Genomic DNA, 20,790 nt, shown 5'->3' on the forward strand with positions numbered 1-20,790 from the left:
GTCTATCAAACGGGGTGATCATTTTCTACAGGTGGGTGACGTGAGACATATGTGAAAGGGTCCTGCTTGCAGGAAGTGCTCAATAAATGTCTATGGTGACTGCAGCAACCCCCTGGAGTGAAGTAGGAGTCTGAGTGAGGAGCTCCGGAATGACAGAGAGAGAGAGACCCTACTCCCTGGCCAGGAGTCAGTTTCTCCCATCTGAACTCCCGCCTCTCATCTGTTCAGCGTTTGGGAATTGGGGGCCCTGGTGGCTGACTGCTTTAGGGAGCTCCACCCCCATGCCTGCCGCTCAGCCCAGCCTGGCTCCAGGCCTCCCTTCCCAGAACACCTGTAGCCCTGGCCTTCCGTCCTCCAGGGCGACCTGACCTCTGTGCCCTGGAGGAGGTGCCCTGGCCCTGACCTGGGCCACTGTGCTCACCTTGTAGATGGCCATGGTGGACCTGTAGAACTGGTCCATCTCTGGGGCCATGGGTGGCTGCCGCTGGGTCTGAGCAGGAGGCCGAGAGCTGGTGGCCAGTGGCTGGGCTGGGAGCACCAGGGTTGATGCTTGCAGGTGCCCACACCTCGGGGGCAGCGAGGAGGCTGTGGAGTGGAACCTGGAGTTGGAGGCCTGCCTTGGAGGAGGCGGCAGCTTAATTATTCACTAGCTAGGGATGTCAGAATGCGATCTGGGGCGTAACCAGACCCGGCGGGGAAGGCATCCTGTGACGGGCGGGTTCGTGTGACCTGCCCTTCAATTATTCACCCCTCAGAGCTGCGGGCCGGGGTGCACACATGGATGGGTCTGTCTCCTGGGTCGCCCCCTCCTCGAGGACGCCTGGCCCTGGGGGTCCTGCCCTCCCATCTGCCTGTGCTGGGCACTGCCCACCCTATTGGGCCAGAGTTGCCCGATGCCTTCCTCCGGGACGCCCCCTGCCAGACCCAGTGAAGGCAGCCCCTGGAGGGAACACACCCTTGGTCGTCACTGTCCTTGGGCCTCGTCTCTGCCCAGAGCCCTTCAGACCTGTGCCTCACAGCGGAGGCCGCGCCCTCTGGCCCGCCCAGCTCCTCTGCATGCTGGGGAGGGGGCAGCACAAATCCTGGAGCTGCACAGACCTGGGGCAGACCTGGGGCAAAGCTTGGCCCTGCTCACTGGCTCTCCCTTGTCTCCACTGCGAAGACTGAGAAACCGTCCCCTTGGGCCTGCCTAAGGTATGTGGGCCGGCACCCTCTGAACACCCTAAGAGGCTGTTCTGCAGAGGCCTAGAGGAAAGAGGAGGTGTCCCTGTCCCAGGGAGCCTAGGAAACAGAGTATCTGAGTGTGCCCAGGAGAGGCCAGGTCAAGGCTGAGGGGGGCTGGGGGTGGGGACACAGGGCATCACACCATAGCATGCACAACACAGGCAAACTTGAATCCAAACCGTTTATTTCACAGTCTTGGGGCAGTCCCTGGAGCCCCACCCCACTCCTGGAAGAATAACTCAATTCCTAGGAATGACCTTTGAGAGCGGAGGAGAGTCCTCGGGCAGGTGGCTGCGAGGGGTGGGGTGCTGGGCCAGTGTGAGGGGCAAAGTCAAGCCTGCTTCCTGCTCTCGGAGCCCGGGTTTTCCCTGCTGATGGGGTGGAGGACACCCCTTTTCTCTGGCCTCGTCCCCAGGGAACAGGGTAGAGGGTAGAAGGGACAGGCTACACCCACCATGGACACTGGGAGGCCAGGGCTGGGGTGCCGGGGCACCCTTAGTGTCTGAGCTGACAGGACGAGTCAGTTGTCCTTTATAGTTAGGGAGACGGGCTGAGGGGGGCTCTAGACTTTTCAAGCCTGGAATGAAGAAAGTGCTGGAAGGCGGGGTCAGGCTGAGAGGACCAGCCTAAGGCAGGGAGTTTGGCGGCCTCCAAGTCCCAGTCTCTGGAGGCAGAGCTGCCTGGGCCTTAAATATGCCTGCAGGACAGTGGCTGGGCCTCGCCCGGTCTCCCCAGCAGGGGCTGGGTGAACAGGGCAGAACAGGCAGGGGCTTCTTCATGGCGAGAGCAGCAGCTGGATGAGCTTCCGGAACTCCTCCCGGTGCTCGTAGATGTAGACCTCGGTCTCCCAGAGGGCATTGACCAGTACTGTGTCGCTGACCTCGTCCAGCATGATGTCTGTCCCCAGCTGGGGGTTCAATCTGTCTGGGCCACAGAGGAGGGGTCACCCTAGGATGCTCATTCTGGGTAGGGGAGGAGGGCTAGGACTGGAGTGGGCCTAGGGAACAGAGCAGCCCCTTGGGGAAAGGACCCATCTATGCCAAGGACTTAGGAAGGGGGCACAGATCAATGGGTCCGACCAGGCCAGGGTGTGGGTTGGGGCCGGGGCGGCCGAGCCCTTACCTGAAGTACTGGATGTCGACCATCTCACACCAGGCCCGGGCACGGTCCACAGCCCGCCCGTCCGGATCCGTGCACTGGCGAGAAGCAGCCTCGGTGAGCACCAGCCTATGCCACCCAGGCGCTGCCTCGGTGTCCCAGAGCCCACCCCAACCCCAGCATCCCCAGCTTCCTTCGAGGCAGGCTTAGCCACCCACCAGCAGAGTGGCTTTGGGCAAGGCCCCCTCCTGGGATTGCAGGCTGTCCCAGCTGTGCAATCAGGGATCTCAGTAGAGCCCGTTCGGGACAGGTGAGTGGTGGTAGGGACAGTGGCTGAGTGGACAGGCCTCCATGTCCCTCCCAACTGGAGTTTCTGTCCCTCTTCTAGCCTAGGCTTCCCTACTATGCTGTGTTTGCAGAAAGGGATCCACAGCTAAAAAGTGTCTGAAACCCCCTGGTGGCCACTGAGGGTCCCTACCCAGCACCGAGACTTGGAATCAGGGATTCTCTCTCCAGCTGGCAAGAGGATGGACAGAGCCCTGTGGTCTCCCCAACATCAAGGGCCCCTCAGATGCAGGCAAAGACCCTGAGAGAAGTGGCCTGGGAGAGGGGCCCACACTCACACAGTCCACCACCATCTTGCCCAGTTCCTTGGCCCCAAAAACAGTCTTGGCTAGTTCCCAGGGGTTGCTGGGTCGGAACACATCCACACAGGTCACAGGCACCTGTGGGGACTTCCCTGTGCCCAGAGAGACAACGATGGAGAGTTTCTTCACCTTGTCACCCTGGCCCTGTTGGAAACAGGACAGGGGTAGTCAGAGGGGACCTTCCACAGGTGGGGCATTAGGAGATAGTCAGAGAGAGGCCCAAGGCTGGGCTCTGGGGACAGGGGAAGAGGCCTCTAGTGGCAAGAGCACCCCTAGCATGAATCCCTGCCCAGCCCCTTGCAGTAGAGGTCTGGGCTGGCCCTTGAGCTGCAGCCCCCTCCTCCAGAAGGGCTGGTGCAGGTGTCACGTGCCATATGCTTGGGAAAGCACCTTGTGTACCAACAAGGACAACATGTACACCAGCTGTGAGAATGCCCCCTATGCCCCCCTGCTGCTGGCCCAGGTCAAGATAGTAGCCAGGGGAGGAAAGGGAGAGGACTTGGTTTCTGTCATCTGCCAGCTGTTTGCCTCACTACCTCATTTGACCTCCAGTGGAGAAGGTATTGATTACCCCACTTCACAAATGGGGACTCAGCGAAGCCTGGAAGGGGGAAGAGGCCTGCCTGGGCCACACGGAGGGAAGGGGAGGTTGAGGCTTGAACCTAGGGTTCTGGGTGCTACCTGTCTCGTTTTCTCAGGAATAAGCTCTGCTGCAATCTTCTGGGTGACCTTGGGTGAGTACTCCCCACTGTGGGTCCTAGGATCCCCATCCACACCAGCAGATGACTTGGGCGGTGGCTGGGAGCCCTCCCGTGTGAGTCTCTGATGCCTTTGGGAAGCCCTGCCAGGTCTGGCCCCTAGAGGGCGCTCCCCTCTCCCACGGCCTGGAGCTTCTGCCGCACCACCCAGGACTGTACTGAGGCTTCTGGAAAACCACAGCAGCAAGGGCCAAGCACTGTTCTAAGCGTTTTTAATGGGTAAGAGCTCATCGCATCCTCGCAACAACCCCACCCAACAGCTGCAGTAGACGGGCAGAAGCAGGGCCCAAAAGCTCATTCACTGCCCCACTCTGCCTCCTCAAGCATGCAGGCCTGCTGCCTCTGCTCCAAGGTGCAGGCTGTGTCTCTTCCCAGATTGCTGATCTGCGCTGCCCTGTGCCCAAATGCCTCAGGTTGGGGTCCCCTCCTCCGTGGAGCCTTTTCTGAGCCTGGGCCTCTTAGCCAAGGTGCTTCTTTTCCTGGGCCCCTGCACAGTCCTCCATCACAGCACCACGTCTAAGGGGCGTGTCCTTGTTCGTGGACTGTCTGCATCAGATGCGATCATCCAGGGCAAGTGTTGTGTCCCCAGGCCAGTGTGCATGCCGCCCTCCTCACGGACTGCAGACAGTGCAGACTGTGCCTCAGAATCCCTCTTAGCACAGTGCTTCAGGCAGACACCACCCATCAAATAGGTTCAAGTGTGAGATTAAGTTGTCGTTGAGTGCATAAGGGAATGAAGGCATGATAAAGCCATCTGCTGTCCTGGGAGTTGGTCCCTAGTAAGGATTGCTGAACAGCGAGCCTTCCTTCTGGGCCCTGCCGACCTGGGACAGCGCTCACCTTGCGGATCATGTCCTGGTTGTACTCGTGGATTTCGGTCATGGCGTCCAGTGTGGGGTTGTTGGCCAGCAGCCCGCCATCCAGGAAGCGCCCGTTGGGTCGGAAGTAGGTGGGGGCTGCCCCACTGCTTCGGGCTGCCCGCCACACCAGCTGGTCTGGAAGTGCGGAAGGAGGGTGGCCCAGTGGCACAAGGGCCTAGTACAAAACCCACATGCTTCAGTGCATGTGCGGGTGCGTGGAGGGGGCTGCTGGAGGAGGAGGAGGCTGGGAATGTTCAGAAGCTGGACCCACAAGGCCATGTTGCCTGGCCCCGCCATTTTGGTGAAAGGCAGGCTGTGGCTGAGGGCCTCCTGGGGCTTCCTCCAGCCTGCCCGAGGCAGGGCAGCTCCTCAGCCAACAGAGACCAGGGCAGCAGGTGGGCAGGTGGCGGGGTGAGGGTACCTGATGGCAGGGGTATGGCTCCCATCCCCCACCCTTTCCATGGATGCATCAGACACGGCTTTAACCTGAAGGCTGAGTCAGAGGCTTCAGGTTAATATTCTGGTTGAATCGAGGTTCCCGTACTGTCTCCGGAGCATCATAATTCCGGAAGAGGTGGAGTTCAGCTGGCTGCCGGTCAGACAGTGTCCCCGTCAGCATCACCCTGAAGAAAAACAGGGAAGAAGGACAGTGACCCATTCATCAATTCCTTTTCCTCTTGCCTGACATTCACACCCCAGACCCCAGATAGCAGAATCCCTACTCCTACCTCTGTTTTAGATGGGTGGGCTTCCCCCCACTATCCTCCCCAAAACAGGCTCTCTCCTACAGTGCTGGAGAGTGTCAGATTGGTCCAACCTCGGGAGGGCAATTTGGCAAAAGTTCGTTTCTTGAAAGGCAAATACAACTGAAAAACCTGTGGCGGGACTGATAAAAGAAGAGACTACAGAGTCAGGAATGAAATAGGCGCCATCACAACAGAAGCTGCAGACATGAGAAAGAAGATAATATTTTGAACAAGTCTATGTCAATAAATTTGAAGATTTTGATAAAATGGACACATTCCTAGAAAAACATAACTCAAAAAGTCATTTAGAAACCCTGGATAGTCTTATAACCATTAAATAAATTAATTCCATTATCAAAAATCTTCCCACCATGCTTTTGCACTGTTGGTGGGAGTGTAAACTAGGTCAACCTCGGTGGAAAACAGTGTGGTGATTTCTAAAAGATCTAAAAATCGACCTTCCACATGATATAGCAATCCCCCTTCTGGGAATATACCCAGAGGAACTAAAATCATTCTACAAAAAGATACCTGTGCACACATATTTATTGCAGCACTATTCACAATAGCAAAACATGGAACCAACCATGCTGCCCCTCACAAGTAGACTGGATTAAAAAAAAAAGTGGTACATATACATGATGGAATATTATGCAACTATAAAGAAGTAGAAAATTATGGACTTTGCAGCAACTTGGATGGATTTAGAGTCCATCATACTCAGTAATCTATCAAAGAAACAAAGAACTGAGTACTACATGTTCTCATTCATAAGTGGACCCTGAACATTTATCATAATACTACATGAAAGGGATTGGCAGTAGTGGCTCACTGGGCGGGGGGACACATAACATTAATAAAGGTACCTGATCCCAAACCAGGTGAAGTGAGGACCACTGGGAGGCCTAAACTTCACCCGTACAATAACCACTTATGTACCTAACCATAAATTGTAGCCCACATCTTTAAAACAAAAAAGACCAGGCTCGGTGGCTCAGCCTGTAAACCCAGCACTTTGGGAGGCCGAGGCGAGTGGATTGCCTGAGCAAGAAAAAGAGAAAATAATTCCTCAAAATCCCATGCAAAAAAAAACAGGTCAAGCTCACCCATGAATATGAATGCAAAAATCTTAACAAAAATATCAGCAAACTGAATTTATCAGCATTATCTTTAGAGAAGGCACCAGTAATAGCAAGCAGGGTTTCAAACAAGTATTTGCACACCAATGTTCACAGCAGCATTACTCACAATAGCTAAAATTGGAAGCAACCCAAGTATCCATCAGTGGATAAATGGATAAGCAAAATGTGGCATATATATATATATATAAAAGGAAGGGAATCGTGACATATGCTACAACATGGATGAACCTTGAAAACACTATACTAGCTGGGCTTGGTGGCTCAGCCTGTAATCCCGTGCCTTTGGGAGGCTGAGGGGAGTGGATTGCCTGAGCCCATGGTTCGAGACTCCCCTGGGCAACTTGGCAAGACCTCATCTCTACAATAAATCAAAAAATTAGAGCCAGGCTTGGTGGCTCAGCCTGTAATCCCGTGCTTTGGGAGGCTGAGGTGAGTGGATTGCCTGGGCCCGTGGGTTCGAGACCCATCTGGGCAATTTGGCGAGAGCTCATCTCTACAATTAAAAAAAAAAAAATTAGCCGGGCGTAGTAGCGCGCGCCTGTAGTTCCAGCTACTCGGAAGGCTGAGGCAGAAGGCTCGTCAGAGCCCAGCAGGTCGAGGTTGTGGTGGCTGGGAGCGTGCCACTGCCCTCCAGCCTGGGCGACAGAGTAAGACTCCAACTCAAAAAAAAAAAAAAAAAAAAGAAAACACTACACTAAGTGAAATAAGTCAGTCACCAAAGGACTATATGATTCCATTTATATAAGGTACTGTGAAAAGGCAAAATTGCAACACATTTAGCCTAAAGATGTTAAAAGGCTTTTATTCATGATTCAAGAATAGGACAGCCCTCAGAACCAGCACAGGTTCAACAAAACTCTGGTGGGCTGGGCACGGTGGCTCATGCCCGTAATCTCAGCACTTAGGGAGGCCGAGGTGAGAGGGATGCCTGAGTTCAGGAGTTTGAGATCAGCCTGGGTAACATAGCAACACCTTATCTCCACAGAAAAAAAAAATTAGCCAGGTGTGGTGGTGCACACCTTGTTGTCCCAGCTACTCAGGAGGCTGAGGCATAGGGATCACTTGAGCCCAGAAGGTTGATACTGCAATGAGCCAAGAATGTGCCACTGCACTCTAGCGTGGGTGACAGAGTGAGACTCTGACTCAAAACAAACAAAAACAGAAATTTTCCAGCCTGTGGCGTGGTCAGGCAGTATTTATGAACAGAAAACCAAAGAGGTGTAGAGCTTAACTGGTTTGCCCTATTTGAATGTTAGCCATCTATGAGTAACTAAAGCTCAGCTGTTGTAACTAACTGAAATTCAGCTACCACTGTACATGAGTAGACTCATAATTTAACTAGTTTCACTTAGCATAAACAGTTCCATATTGGTTTGGTCTGTTGAGTCCAGTACGAGAGCCTATGCTAAATTCATGGTCTCCTACAGATTTTATTTAAAAGTACCTATAGTAGTTGAACTCATAGAATGGAAAGCAAGATAATGGTTATCAGGGGACTTGGGGGAAGAGAGAATTTTCTTAATGGGTTTCAGGTTTGCAAGATGAAAAATTTCTGGAGACTGGTTGTGCAATAATGTGAATATACTTAGCACCATTAAACTTATACTTAAAAAAAGGTTAGAACGGTAAATATGTTATACGTATTTTAACACAATTAAAATGTGTAAATAAGTAAACAGTATTTCTAAATACCAATAAAAGTTAGAAAATGAAATATTTAAAAATATATAATCTGGCTGGGCTTGGTGGCTCAGCCTATAATCCCAGCACTTTGGGAAGCCAACGTCAGTGGACTGCTTGAGCCTGCAGGTTCGAGACTAGCCCAGACAACTGGTAAGACCTTGTCTCTACAATAAATAAATAAAAATTATCCAGGTGTGGTAGCACGTGCCTGTAGTTCCAACCACTCGGAAGGCTGAGGCGTAAGGATCGCTGGACCCCAGCAGGTCGATGCTGGGGTGGCCATCTGTGTGCCACTGCACTCTGGCCTGGGTGACAGAGTAAGACTCCAACTCAAAAAAAAAAAAAAAAAAAAAATATATATATATATAATCTGCAAGAGCACAAAACATATGATGTGTCTAAAAATAAGCATAACAGATATGTAAGATCTGTAGATAAAATGATAAAACTGTATTGAGAAACTTTAAACAAATGAAATGTTTTACTACATTCTATAATTAGAAACACTAATGTTTGCAGCTGTCAATTCTCCAAATAAGCATACAGATACAATGTAATCTCAATCGAAATCCCAACAGAATTTGATTATCTGAATTTGACAATCTGATTCTACAATTTATACAGAAGAAGAAACAGCAGCAACTAACACTATGCAACACTTCCTTGTGCCAGGTGTTCTTTGAAGTGCTTTACAAATATTAACCCTTTTATTAAACCACATGAAAATCCTATGAGGCAGTAGTATATTATTTCTACTTCAGGGTCTGTGCTCTAACCACTTGTCTATACTGCCCCCAAGAACAGTCATGACACTCCTGAAGAAGGACAAGGGGGAGGACCTGCCACTCCAGGCACCAAGACTCATCATAAAGGACTTCTCATTCAGACTCTGTCGTCTGGGCTCAGGGACAGTCACCCAGCCAACACAACAGAACAGTTTGCAGGAGGTCCAAGTACAGAGGGGAAGCCAAGCCATGAATTCTGCAGGTGTGCAGGGAAGGACAGACTTCCTCACAGATGGGCCTGAGAAAACCGGGAGATTGTGTGGAAAACACTCAGTTGGATCCCTGACTTCACCAAGTATAAAAATCAATTCCAGGCTGATAAGCGACCGAAACATAAAAGGCAGATCTAGGGAGCCTGCCAACTTGACACAGGAGAACAGTGTGCTGCCTCGGGGACCAAAGGTTCTTCAATGAGACAAGAAAAGTGCAAACTAGAAAAAGAAAAATATTTCTCAATTCTACTATATTAAGAACATGAGTTCATCAAAAAACACCACAAAGAGAGAAAAAAGACAAGCTACAGGGTGAGAGAAAATATTTCAAATCCAAACATTCATCTAAGGACTCGCTTCCAAAATACAAGATCATGGGAAATACTCAAAACCTCCCTCATGTGACACACCCGCATCCAGCCGCGAATGGGTGACATCCCCTAGGCCTGGGATGACCCGTCTGGGGCCCGGGCCTCCCAGGCAAACGTTTCCTGGAAATGAGACTTGAGCCCCTAGCCTGACTCAAATAGTTCAAGCCCACAGGCCCTCACTTAAAGGCAGAGCTGAAGCCATCTGACGATCATTCTATTAGCCCAAACACGGAAGCAAGTGCTGTTTGAGATGTAAGAAGGTGACTAGCCACGTCATTTGAGAGGTCAGAGGGTTCCTTTGACCTGTGCAGCAAATACCAAGCCTCTGCCCAGGTGGCCTTAGAAGGGTGGCCCAGGCAGCCCCAGGCCCTTCTAGGTGAGGCAGAGCCAGGCCCACTAGGCCACACCCTTCCTCTGCTCTCAGGGCACTTCTGTGTGCCTGAAAGCCACAACTCTGCCTTCTGGCTCCCTGCAGGGCAGGGGTCTCTCTGCTCCCTCAAGGGGAGGACGGGAGCCTCTCTCGCCAGGAAACAGCCACACACTCCAGCTGGGGGACTTACTTCGGTTTCTTGACGTCTGTCATCTTGGTGTGCTCCCCAAACTCTCGCTTCAGGAACTCCTCCAGGGGCCCCGACTCATAGGGCCTCGAGCCCCGGAACACCTCGTCCTTCATGCGGAAGTACACGCCACGCATGTAGGCCATGGATTTACCTAGGAGCAAGGGGGTCAGAGATGCGAGGCACGAGGGCCACACACAGGACTCCTGTGGGAACAGGACACCCTGACAGAGGCCCTGAGCACAGGCCAGCAGCTGGCGGGAGGCAGCAGCAGGAGAGGGGTGCCTTGACCCCGGGGCTAAGCAAGCTTAGACTTCTGGGCTCCTCCTTTGCAATGTTCCACACAGGCAGAAATTCCCCCTCAGCAGCCCCAAGCCGCTGTAACTAATTTTGTTTTCATAATTTTGCATTACTGTCCTCAAAGAGGGGCCTTAAAAGTGTAAAAGTTTATAAGCTAGACCTACCCTGTTTTTCACAGAAAAGAAGGAACAGCCCTGTCCTCTGAGCCTCCAGAACAGAGAGGACCAAGAGGCAGGCTGCACCTCGTGGGAAGAAGCAGCTGCCCCATTTGCCTCATGAGGCAGTGAGTTCCCCGGGCCAGGGGTATGCAAGCGGAGGGGTGGCTGAAAGGAAGACCTGCGCCCATGTGAGAGGCTCAATCAGGTGACTTCTCAAATCCTTTCCATTGCCACCCTCCTGAAAAAGGAAGTGACCCTTTCTGGAGGAGAGTCTAGGACTCTGCCCAACTGGACTCTGATTGGAGAGCCAGTCCTGACTGCCCAACTCACTAAGTGACCCTTTCTGGTCCTCAGTTTCCCTGTCTGCTCACCTCACAGGGCTATGGTGAGAATCATCAAAACAAAATGATATAGTCGTCAATAAACTGCTATGGACAACAGAGTCCTGAGCAACTTAACAACGGACAATCCTTCTCTTCCCAGAGTCCCACAGGAGGGAAGTGCATGCAGAAGCCTTCTGGGCCAGCCGCACATCTGCAGCCCCTGAACTGGCTGGCCATGGCCTCCTCACATAGCCCAACAAACTCCAGAGGCCTGTGTCCCCATGAGATCAGGATGTGCACTTCTGCGTCCCCAGCACTCAGCACAGGCCTGGCCACAGGCCCTTATACCCCTGGTGTGGTGGGTCCTCCCTGGCGCCTCCAGAGCTTTGCATCACCAGGATCCAGATGTGGAAGGCACTTTGGAGAAAATGGAACAGCACGGGGCAGGGGCTGAAGCTAGGGGTGTTGAGTCTGAGGATCAGGCCTAGGGTAGGGTGGGCTGGACCCTGAGGAGCCTGATCTGGGAGTGCCCCTTCCAGTCAGTTCCACAGAGCAGCCGTTTTGATGCTGGTCAGCCAAGTGTCTGTCATCTCTGCAAAGCTGCAGTGACAGGAGGTCGCATCAATGGCCCGTGACGTGGGAAGTGCCAGGCTGGGAGTCTAGGGACCACGCTCAGCCAAGCAGCCCCAGGTTATGTGACGTCGGGTCACCCCTCCTTGCCTGGGCCTTAATTTCCCTGTGTGTAAGATGAAGTTGCAGACTAGGGCTCTGGCATTCTGTGACTCAGCGGCTCCTCATTCCCACGGGTGCCTGCTGCGTCCATCATGAGAATGGACTTTCTTATTTGCAGCAGGCAGTGTGGCCCTCAGTGCCTGCAGGTGTGAAGAGGGGGGGTGGGGCAGTTAACATAAAAATGCTTCCTCCACCGGACATTTGCACCTGTTCTGACCTCTGTGGCTGGGGGATGGTGTGGCCCAGCTCTCTCCTTCTAGCCTGGGACCCCCACACCAGCAGCACCCTCCACAAAAGGCTCACAGGCCCTCCTCTACCCATGGCCCTCTTTTTTGCAAAGCTCTGAAAATGAACTCAGCAGATCTAGACCCTGCAGGGCCCCACCGACCAGGGGGCGGCCCTCACTGTGCAGAATGGCCAGGGCCAGGATGCCCCCGGTGCTGGTCCCCGCCACCCAGTCAAAGAGGTCCTTGGTGGCCACGCCCGAGGCCTTCTCGATGGCGATGAGGAGCTGAATGATGACGAGGCCTTTCACACCCCCTCCGTCCAGGCAGAGCAGGTGGTCATAGCTGCAGAGGGAGAGACGGGGTCCTGTCACAGGCCGGCACTTGACTCCCACACTCTCAACCCTCGTCCCCTGAGCAGCTGCACCCAGCGGACGGACTCTTCTGTGCTATTGGGTGGGGGGGGGGGGGGTGAAGGCAGTAATGGAATAAATGTCTAGCGTTTCAGGGTGTGGAACGAGCCATGGAGAAATGGAAGAGGCGGTGGCCGGGGACAGCCTCATTGACCAGGTGCCACTTCAGCAGACACCGAGTCAGTCTCCCATGCTCTGGGCAGGGAGCTCCCTGTGACTCAGTTTGGGCTAGGACTAGGCCTGACACAAACACACCCCTGGTGAGAGTCTGTTGGAATTTAATCGGGCTGGAGGAGGAGGGGCTGGAACCTCCACAGCCAGGCCAAAATGGTGGGGAGGGGGTGTCAGGGCCCACCACGCAGCACAGGAGAAGCACAGCAGGAGGGGGCAGGGAGCAAGGAAGTTCAATGTGCCAGGGCTGGGGGAGGGTGTCACCAGCATGATCTTGCGTCAGCGTCCCAAACCCCTTAGAGGCAGACTCTCCCTGACATCCCTGTCATTTTTTTTTTTTTGAGTCAGAGTCTCACTCTGTTGCCCAGGTTGGAGTGCAGGGCACGCTCACGGCCACCGCAGCCTCAGGCAATCCTTCTGCCTCAGCCTCCCAAGTAGCTGGAACTACAGACATGTGCCACCATGCCCAGCTAATTTTTTTTTAATTGTAGAGATGAGGGCCAACAAAGTTACCTAGGCTGGTCTCGAACCCGTGGGCTCAAGCAATCCTCTCATCTCGGCCTCCCAAAGTCACATTTTTGAATGAAGGAATGAAGCTCAGAGGTCAGGTGACTGGCACGAAGTCACACAAGTGGGGGCTGGACTGGACCTGGCCACTGCCACCTGAGTCCACAGGTCCCCACGCTCCCCACGTTCTGCCCAGCCCAGCCCCCAAGGCTAGGGCTTGCCTCTGTGTTCAGCGTGGCCCAGAACCTTTCTCTGGTCATCTCATTCTTCCATCTCAGTTTGAATGTCACTGCTGGGGAGCAGCCTGCCCTAATGCCTCCGGGACCCTCAGCATGGCCTGCCGGGCTCTCTACCCACCTCCTTCCACTCCATGGCCATCTTTCTGTTCTATTTACTCTCCTTCTCTCCCACTTGCCTGGAAGCTCCCTGAGGGCAGGGTCCGGCTCTGCTCTGAGCTGCACTGCGAGCACAGGAAGCACCCAACACAGAGCTGGCCAATGGAGGAGCCGGTGTATCCCACCTCCAGGGGTCTTTCTCTGGACGAGGTGCCCTGTCCCAGAGCAAGCCCGGAGATGGGGGGGCTTAAGCAAATAAGCAAGACCCTCTTGGAGATGCAGGGCGGGCGACAGAAACATCAACTCCAGGGGGCAGTGCTGAGCTCTGTGGCTCACAAGACACATGGGAAGCCTCCCCCAGGGACCTCCTGACTCGCCTCAACCCCAGCTCCAAGGAGGGCTCAGGCTTGCACAGCCCCCGGTCCACGAAAAATCCTGCTGCGTCTCCTCTGGCTGAGAAATGTCGGTCCTGCCTCCCACGCAGCAGCTGCCTTAACTCCACCCCTGCACAGGTGTGTGGGTGCCTGGGGACACATGTGCATGTGTGGGAGGGAAGGGCGAGGATGCTGATGGGGCAGGTGCCCCTCCAGGCACATATTAGTGACCACAGAAGTGAGTGAAGCACAGCAAGGGGACACGCCAAGGGAACAATGACCCCTCAGGTGAAGAGGGGCAGAGTCACGTGATATGGCTGCCTGGCCCTGGAAGCAGGGGCTGCACCTGATTATAAGAGAACAGAGCTTTTCCTGCAGGAAACCTTTCCCTGAGAGGTTAAGTGACTTGCTTGAGTTACAGTGAGTGTCAGGGTGGCGACTTACACCCAGGTCTTCTGAATCTGTGCCCTTCCTGCTACCCCAGACTCTCTCTGGCCCTGTACCTATCACCTGCCTCCTACAGTGGGCCTGAGTATACAGCAGGTGCTCGAGAAGGCATCCTACTACACTAGTCTGCGGAGGGAAGAGGGGAAGGAAGTCAAGTAGGAGCAGCAGGAAGCAGTCGCTGAGACCTCTCTCCAAAGGGGATCTGGGCCATCTCCCACTCCTCAACCCACAGGCGGCCAGGGCAGGAAACAACTGCGCCAGCCCCACCACCTCCACGTGCACGACCCTGTGGCGGTCCCCCAAGCCTGCACTGCCTGGCATGAAGGAACAAGATCATGCAGGCTCTTTATACTCTCTAGACTCGATCTCTGCTGCAAACGACAGAAGAACTAGAAGAGTTCCCTTGCAGGCCGTGGTGGGACAGGGAGAAAAGTCCCAGCCCCTTGGGGGGCACCAGCAAAGGCTGTGTACCCAGGGCCCCTGCCCATGCTCCACTCACGTGCGTGTCTCGTTCCTCATGGAGCTCAGGATGAATGCTGGCTTCCGGGCACGGGAGATATGCACGAGGTCCTGCAACGCTGGGGGCACAGGTAGGGCATGCTGGGGCCAGGCAGGTCTCTGAGCTCCGCCATCCCATAGGTCCCTAGCTGGAGCTGCACCCCACTCCTCTACCCCTACATCTGCCTGCTGCCCCAGGAAGGGTTCTTAATTCCTGGATAGAGCTGAGCCAGAGGCCACAGGCCAGTGGGGAGAAACAGCCTGGAGTGGAGAGGGGAGCCCACCCTATCCAGTCAGCTTCCAGATCCCTCTCAATGTCTTCCTCCTGAACCCCCGAAGCATGAGCAGCCCTGGTATCTCCTGGTCTTCAGTTCACCAAGTGCTTCTTTTCCTTTGTTCCTTTATTTTTATTTTTTGAATCAAGGGTCTTGCTCTTTTGCCCAGCCTGGAGTGCAGTGGCACAATTACGTCTCACCTCAGCCTCAACCTCCTGGACTCAGGCGATCCTTCTGCTTCAACCTCCCAAGTAGCTGGGACTATAGGCGTGCGCCACAATGCCTAGCTTGTTTGTTTGTTTGTCTATCTATCTATCTATCTATTTATTTGAGACAAGATCTTGCTATGTTGCCTAGGCTGGTCTCAAGCTCCTGGGTTCAAGCAATCCTCTTGCCTCTGCCTCTCAACAGGCACAAACCACCGTGCCCAACCTGTCCCAACCTGAATAGAATAAGAATTCTTATTCCTAGTTTGCAGGTGAGGCTCAAGGAGGTCCCACGACTCAGCCAAGGTCATCTGGCCAAAAGGGCTGAGTCAGGAAGCTCCTCTGGATTTAACTCCATGAGTGAAGGGAGAGATCCCAGCCACACTTCAGGCAGCCCTTGTCCTAACCCCAGGTCTGGAACTCCCCAGTAGCCTCCGGGATCAGCCCCACCACCCACTCCATCCATGTCTTGCCCTGTGCCCACATCCCACCCTATGCCCATGCCCGCCCGATTAACTAGCTGCCCCTCCTGACAAGCAGCCCAGCCCCCAGGGGCCTGGCACAGCGGCCTGAGTGACCCTGTCTCTTTCAGGCCTTCCCACCCCTGTGCAGGGTCCAGAAGCAGCAAAGCGGGAAGGCAGGCTGCAGAGAGGTTTCCCCCTCACCAGGGCAAGTGGCTGTACAATGAACAAGCAGAGCAGGAGAGTGGCCAGGAGAGGCAGGGACAGGGCTCCAGGGAGAGGGCAGCGGGAAGAGTGCATGTGTTGGGGTGCAGCTGAGCAAGAGGACGAGGGGTAACAAGAGCTACAGCTAACAGGGCATGGCTGGGCTCTGCAGGCCCTCTAGGGCCAGGGCGTTACCCATCGGATGCTGTGCCCCAGGCCCACCATCTGGCCTGGCTTGGGAGACTGACTGCCTGTGAAATTGAGAGATAAAGACAGGAGGTGGAGGGGCAGTTTCCAGAGGGAAGACGGAGGTAGAGCCACTGCGCTACCTCTCCTGAACCCCAGGCCTGGCTGGGCTACACTGGCTGGAGGTGCTGCTGTCTGCTCCCTTGGCAGTTAAAACAGAAGTCTGGCTGACCAAGGATTAGCTCTTGGCTGTCCTCTGTCCAGGGACCCCACTCCCAGACAATCAAAGCTCCAGGCGGGCCGAACAACAGAAAGCCCAGAGAACGGTCCATGTCTCCTCTGGGTTGTCTCCCTGGGCACCAAGGATACGCTGGGGCAGGTACTGATTGCCTGGCCACATCCAAAGGCAGAAAGTCACCACAGGAGACTGGAGGGGGGCACAAGGGTCACAGGCCTGACCAAGATTCAAACAGTGTGACAGAGGTGCAGCCCGAGGGCTGGGGCTCCAGGCCCCCAACAGCGCTCCTTGCTGCCCACCCTGAGCTCCCAGGAGACAAAGAGGCAATGAGCACCCACCTCACGGCCGCCACTCAAATGCCCAGGCCTAAGACCATGTCCAGGGCATCCTCTCTGGGGTGATGGGCCATGGGACATCAGCCAGGGACCCCTAGGCTCTGGGACTATGGTAACTGGCTGCAAAGACTAATGAATCTGGCCCCACCCTCCCTTCTCCCTTCGGCGACTTCCCTCCTGGGGCCCCGCTGCTGCTCTCCCTGCTGCTGCTCTCTAAGCCGTTCTGCTCTGATCCCAGGGCCCGAACTGCTGGGGGGGAGGGGCTGTGGGCGGGAAGGGCAAGGCCTACCTAGGCTGTTTAGGCTGACCGGTGGGGCCTGGGCTCTTTCCAGAGAGAAGAAGGGACGATGTGATGAGGCAGAGCCCTGCTCGGTGGGGACCCCTTGGAAGTGTGAGAAGTGGTATTCAGCCCCCACGGTTCTCAGCAGAGTCAAGAACGCCCTCCTGGTGACAACTTGCCATGGTTTGGAGAAGGGGAGACCACAAAGGATCAGAAACGGTGTCAGCCTGTAGGGGAGAGGCCCCTCCTTTCTATGCTCACCCCCAACCTGTCTGATCTGTCAGGCTACCTGGGCATGGGGGAACCAGGGGTGCCTGACAGGGTATGCTGACTCCAGTCTGTTATATCCCAAGCAGCTTCCTGGGGCCAGGAAAGGTGCTGGGACTGACCACAGGATATGGAGGAGGTCAGTGTCGCCTGCACCATGACTGTGGGAACCCCTTCTTTCCTTCTACTCTGGCCAAGAAAGCAGGGCTCCCACCGCCACGTTGAGCGATTCTCAAAAATGCTGAGTGGGTAGTTCCCTGGAGGGTTTGAAAGGGACTAACCAGCCAGCCAGTGGGCACTTGCTCCATGTAATGAATGGGATACCTGAAAAGGATGCCACAAGAAGCAGCACATGCATACATGTGTGCATGTGCACCCCCCACCACGGGTCTATCAGGTACACAGCCACAGACACCTCCATAGTTCCCTGAACCTTCCAGAGGGGGCTCCAGGCTTCCAGGAAGGAGAATCAGCTTTTTTCAGCTCTGAAGCCAAGGCTCACCGGATGAGCGTGCAGCGCATGCACACTTGTGGGTGTGTACAAGACCAGGCACACATGCTTGTGTCCATAAGGGCATGCATGGACAGGGGTTGCACAGCGCAGTGCATGCTCCAACCACATGGTTGTTCTAGCACGTGGTTCCATCAGTGAATTCTCCAACAGTGTGGGTAGAGGGTGGCTGCTGTCTATCCATTCCCACCCCCGCCAGGAGTCTTAACACCCTGAGGTGGGATGGGAGCTGCAAGGAAGAGGACACTGGCTTGGCAAGCTTGATGAGCCTGCATCACTGTCTGAGCCCCTGTTCTTGGAGAAAGGAAGCTCTCTCTGAGTGCCAGGTGCTCCTGACCAGGCTGCGCAGGGAGCAGCTGGGGGTGGGTCAGCCCAGGACATTGGCACCTGATGGCTGGGTCTTCCCTTCTCCTCAGTCCCTGCACCCACCCCATCCCCCGACTCTGGCCCCAGAGTACAGAGCACATACGTTTGCTGATCTTGGAGGCTAAGGATGTAGGAGTCTCCCCAAAGTCATTCGGGGCGTCCACCTCTGCCCCGAACACAATGAGGGCCTTGACCATCTCCACGTTGTCTTTCTGTTGGAGATGGAGCGAGCAGAAGATATGCAACAGCTCAGAAAAGTGAAAAGGACCTAGACTCACTGTCCCTACCTGTCAGCTAACTGTAGGCCTCTCAGCAGCACGAGGAGAGACACTAGAACCCTCCTGACTCCCACCTCCAGTCCATCTGGCAGTCCAAAATCTGGCAGGTGCAGGCTGGTGCCCTGACAAATGGGTTTAAAAGCATCCCCAGGTGAGGGTGCAAGAACCCAGGCAGAAACTGGAGGTAACTTGCCCAGCTCTGCCAGCCCTTCCTCAAAGGAAGCAGTGCACCTATGACCCCGTCCAGAGCCACAGGCCAAAGAAGGTCAGCTACCAATAATTTCCAAGAGGAACAGGGAGAGGGTGCGGAGGGCAGGGAAAGATGTCTTGCCCATGCTGTCCAGATTGCCACCCCTGAGGGGAACTGAGCACCCATCCCCCAGTGGCAGCCTCATACACATAAGCACCTGGAGGCTGGGCCAGGGCGGGGCATGGCCTGGCTTCACAGACAAACCAACGGACATGGCCATCTGGAAAGCTGAGCTCTGGTCTTGTCACCTCCCTCTTCCTGGGGCCTGATTTCTCTGTCTAGAGGATGAAAAGTGTCTAAAATGGTGTTTTCCAAGCAATTCTTCAAGTTCCATTATAACTTAAATGGGCACAGCTAATAGGTGTGTTTTCATTATTCATTATGTGTTTCTTTTCTTCTCAGTCTTCCAGGACTACAGGTGGGCACCACCAAGCCTGGGTAATTTTTTTATTTTTTATAGAGACAAGGTCTCTCTAGGTTGCCCAGGCTGTTCTCGAACTCCTGGGCTCAAGCAATCCTCCTGCCTCAGTGTTCCAAGATGCTGGGACTACAGGTGTGAGCCACTACACCTAGCCAAGTTATGTATTTCTTTTTTAGTTGCCTTTTATGGTTGTACTGGATTACCATTATGGTAGTGATACAGAATTTCCTTTAAAGTAAATTTTTGAATGTTTAAAAGTAAGCCAACTTGAATAAGTGAATAGATATGTAATTATAAAGATGGTTGATGAATATGCCCAAAGCTGTGAAGATGGTGAATAGATGACCAAAGTATGAGAACAGAGAATGGCACCAGCACTTCTCAAAGTAAGATCTGGGTGCCTCTGTAAATTCATGAGACGCTCTCAGAGGGCCTGCGAGGTTAAGACTGTTTTTAGAAAAATACCAAGATGTTACCTGCTTACTGTACCATGTGCACTAATGGTGTGAAACCAATGGAGGATAAAATTGTTGGAGCCTCAGCACTAATCAGGACAGTGGCACCAAACTAATAGTGGCATACTTTTCTTCACAGCCACTCACACCCAGTATTTTTGAAAAAGCCAGTTTCACTTAGGAACGCCTTGGTGAAGCCAGGTGTAGTGGCCCATGCCTGTAATCCCAACACTTAAAGAGGCTGAAGCAAAAGGAATGCTTGAGCACAACAGTTTGAGACCAGCCTGGGCTACAGAGCAAGGCCTGTCTCTACAAAAAATTAGCCAGGTGTGGTGGCACATACTTGTATTCTCAGCTACTTGGAAGGCTAAGGTGGAAGGATTGCCTTAGCCTAGGAGGTTGAAGCTGTGGTATGCCATGACTGTGCCACTGCATTCCAGCCTGGGCAACAGAGTAAGACCTGACAACCCACTCCACCCCCCAAAAAAAGAATGCCATGATGAAGCAGTAAGAGTACTCATTTCATAAAACTTTGACATCATAAAATGCAGAGTATGCATAAAACATTTCTGCGGCATGCCAAACTATGATGATCATCTTGAGGAAGAGCACTTGTATGACTGTTTGAGTTACCAGTCAAACTAGCTGTTTTTTTCACCACTTTTACTTGAAAGAATAACTGACAAATTATGATTGTTCAGTATTGGGTATTTACAAGGCATTTTCTCAAAAGTGAACGAATGCCATGAGCCTGTTGCTTCAAGAAAAACAGCTGACAGTTTCTTTGCTAATGATAAAATTCAGGCTTTCAAGAAAAACTTAGAATTTTAGAAAATATGTACATACCATGATGGGCTTGATAGCTTCCCCATATTGAAAGAATTTCTGATGAGATTGGTAGTGATATTTATAAAACTGTGGGGTTTTGATACTATACAATGAAATGGGTCAACATTTGAAAGCTAATGTGACTTCAGTGAACCAGTATTTTCCAAGGATGACACAAAATCATGCATGGGTAAAAGATTCATGCAGAGTAAAAGAGATGCCAGTGGATTTTAATGTAAGAAAGCATGAAAAGTTCACAGAGAGGGTTTCAGAGTGCCCACTGCAACGAACTTGTCTGCGACTATCATGTGGTGAGTTTCGGTGTAATATCAAAGAAGAATACCCGCAATTATCTAAAAGGTACAACCCTGAATCTTTCCCAGCTACATATCTGTGGGAGGTCAGATTTTCTTTGTATTCTTCAACTAAACGACATATTGCAACAGAGTAAATGTAGCAGGGGATATAAGAATCCGTGGCTTTCTGTGAAGTCAGGCATTAAAAAGATTTGCAAAAATGTAAAATGACGCCAACTTGCCTTACTCATTATTTTGTGTTTTGGAGAATAAAGTTGTTTTCAATAAAAAATGTTACTTATGTTAGCAAATGATTAGTTTACTTTTATTATTTACAAATAAAATATTTTGAAACTTCACATTTTAAA

The 20,790-nt window shown here is 53.1% G+C and overlaps 2 protein-coding genes across 7 annotated transcripts in view; both read right to left on the reverse strand.

Moving 5' to 3' along the window:
- The window catches only part of BAIAP2L2 (BAI1 associated protein 2 like 2), a 33,229-nt gene extending 32,618 nt beyond the window's left edge, over positions 1-611 (reverse strand). Inside the window, exon 1 of the mRNA XM_008049170.2 lies at positions 422-611. Coding sequence (XP_008047361.1) covers positions 422-472 — 51 coding nt within the window. The 5' untranslated portion in view covers positions 473-611. The remainder of the gene's footprint in view (positions 1-421) is intronic.
- Positions 612-1,391: 780 nt separating this feature from the next.
- Positions 1,392-20,790, reverse strand: part of PLA2G6 (phospholipase A2 group VI) — a 67,846-nt gene continuing 48,447 nt past the window's right edge. For 3 of the 6 annotated variants that reach the window (XM_021708099.1, XM_021708097.1, XM_008049163.2), the window contains 10 exons: positions 17,998-18,106; positions 16,760-16,924; positions 14,567-14,645; positions 12,002-12,165; positions 10,087-10,237; positions 5,074-5,210; positions 4,568-4,722; positions 2,946-3,113; positions 2,347-2,420; positions 1,706-2,144 (listed from right to left, as the gene is read on the reverse strand). In XM_021708099.1, coding sequence (XP_021563774.1) covers positions 2,000-2,144; positions 2,347-2,420; positions 2,946-3,113; positions 4,568-4,722; positions 5,074-5,210; positions 10,087-10,237; positions 12,002-12,165; positions 14,567-14,645; positions 16,760-16,924; positions 17,998-18,106 — 1,347 coding nt within the window. In that variant the 3' untranslated portion in view covers positions 1,706-1,999. Of the gene's footprint in view, positions 2,145-2,346; positions 2,421-2,945; positions 3,114-4,567; positions 4,723-5,073; positions 5,211-10,086; positions 10,238-12,001; positions 12,166-14,566; positions 14,646-16,759; positions 16,925-17,997; positions 18,107-20,790 lie in introns of all 6 variants that reach the window. The other 3 variants (XM_008049164.2, XM_021708098.1, XM_008049165.2) reach the window with 1 other exon arrangement.

Source organism: Carlito syrichta, unplaced genomic scaffold (genome assembly GCF_000164805.1).
Source record: "Carlito syrichta isolate Samal-C Ts95f unplaced genomic scaffold, Tarsius_syrichta-2.0.1 Scaffold130637, whole genome shotgun sequence".
In the NCBI taxonomy this organism is placed as follows: domain Eukaryota; kingdom Metazoa; phylum Chordata; class Mammalia; order Primates; family Tarsiidae; genus Carlito; species Carlito syrichta.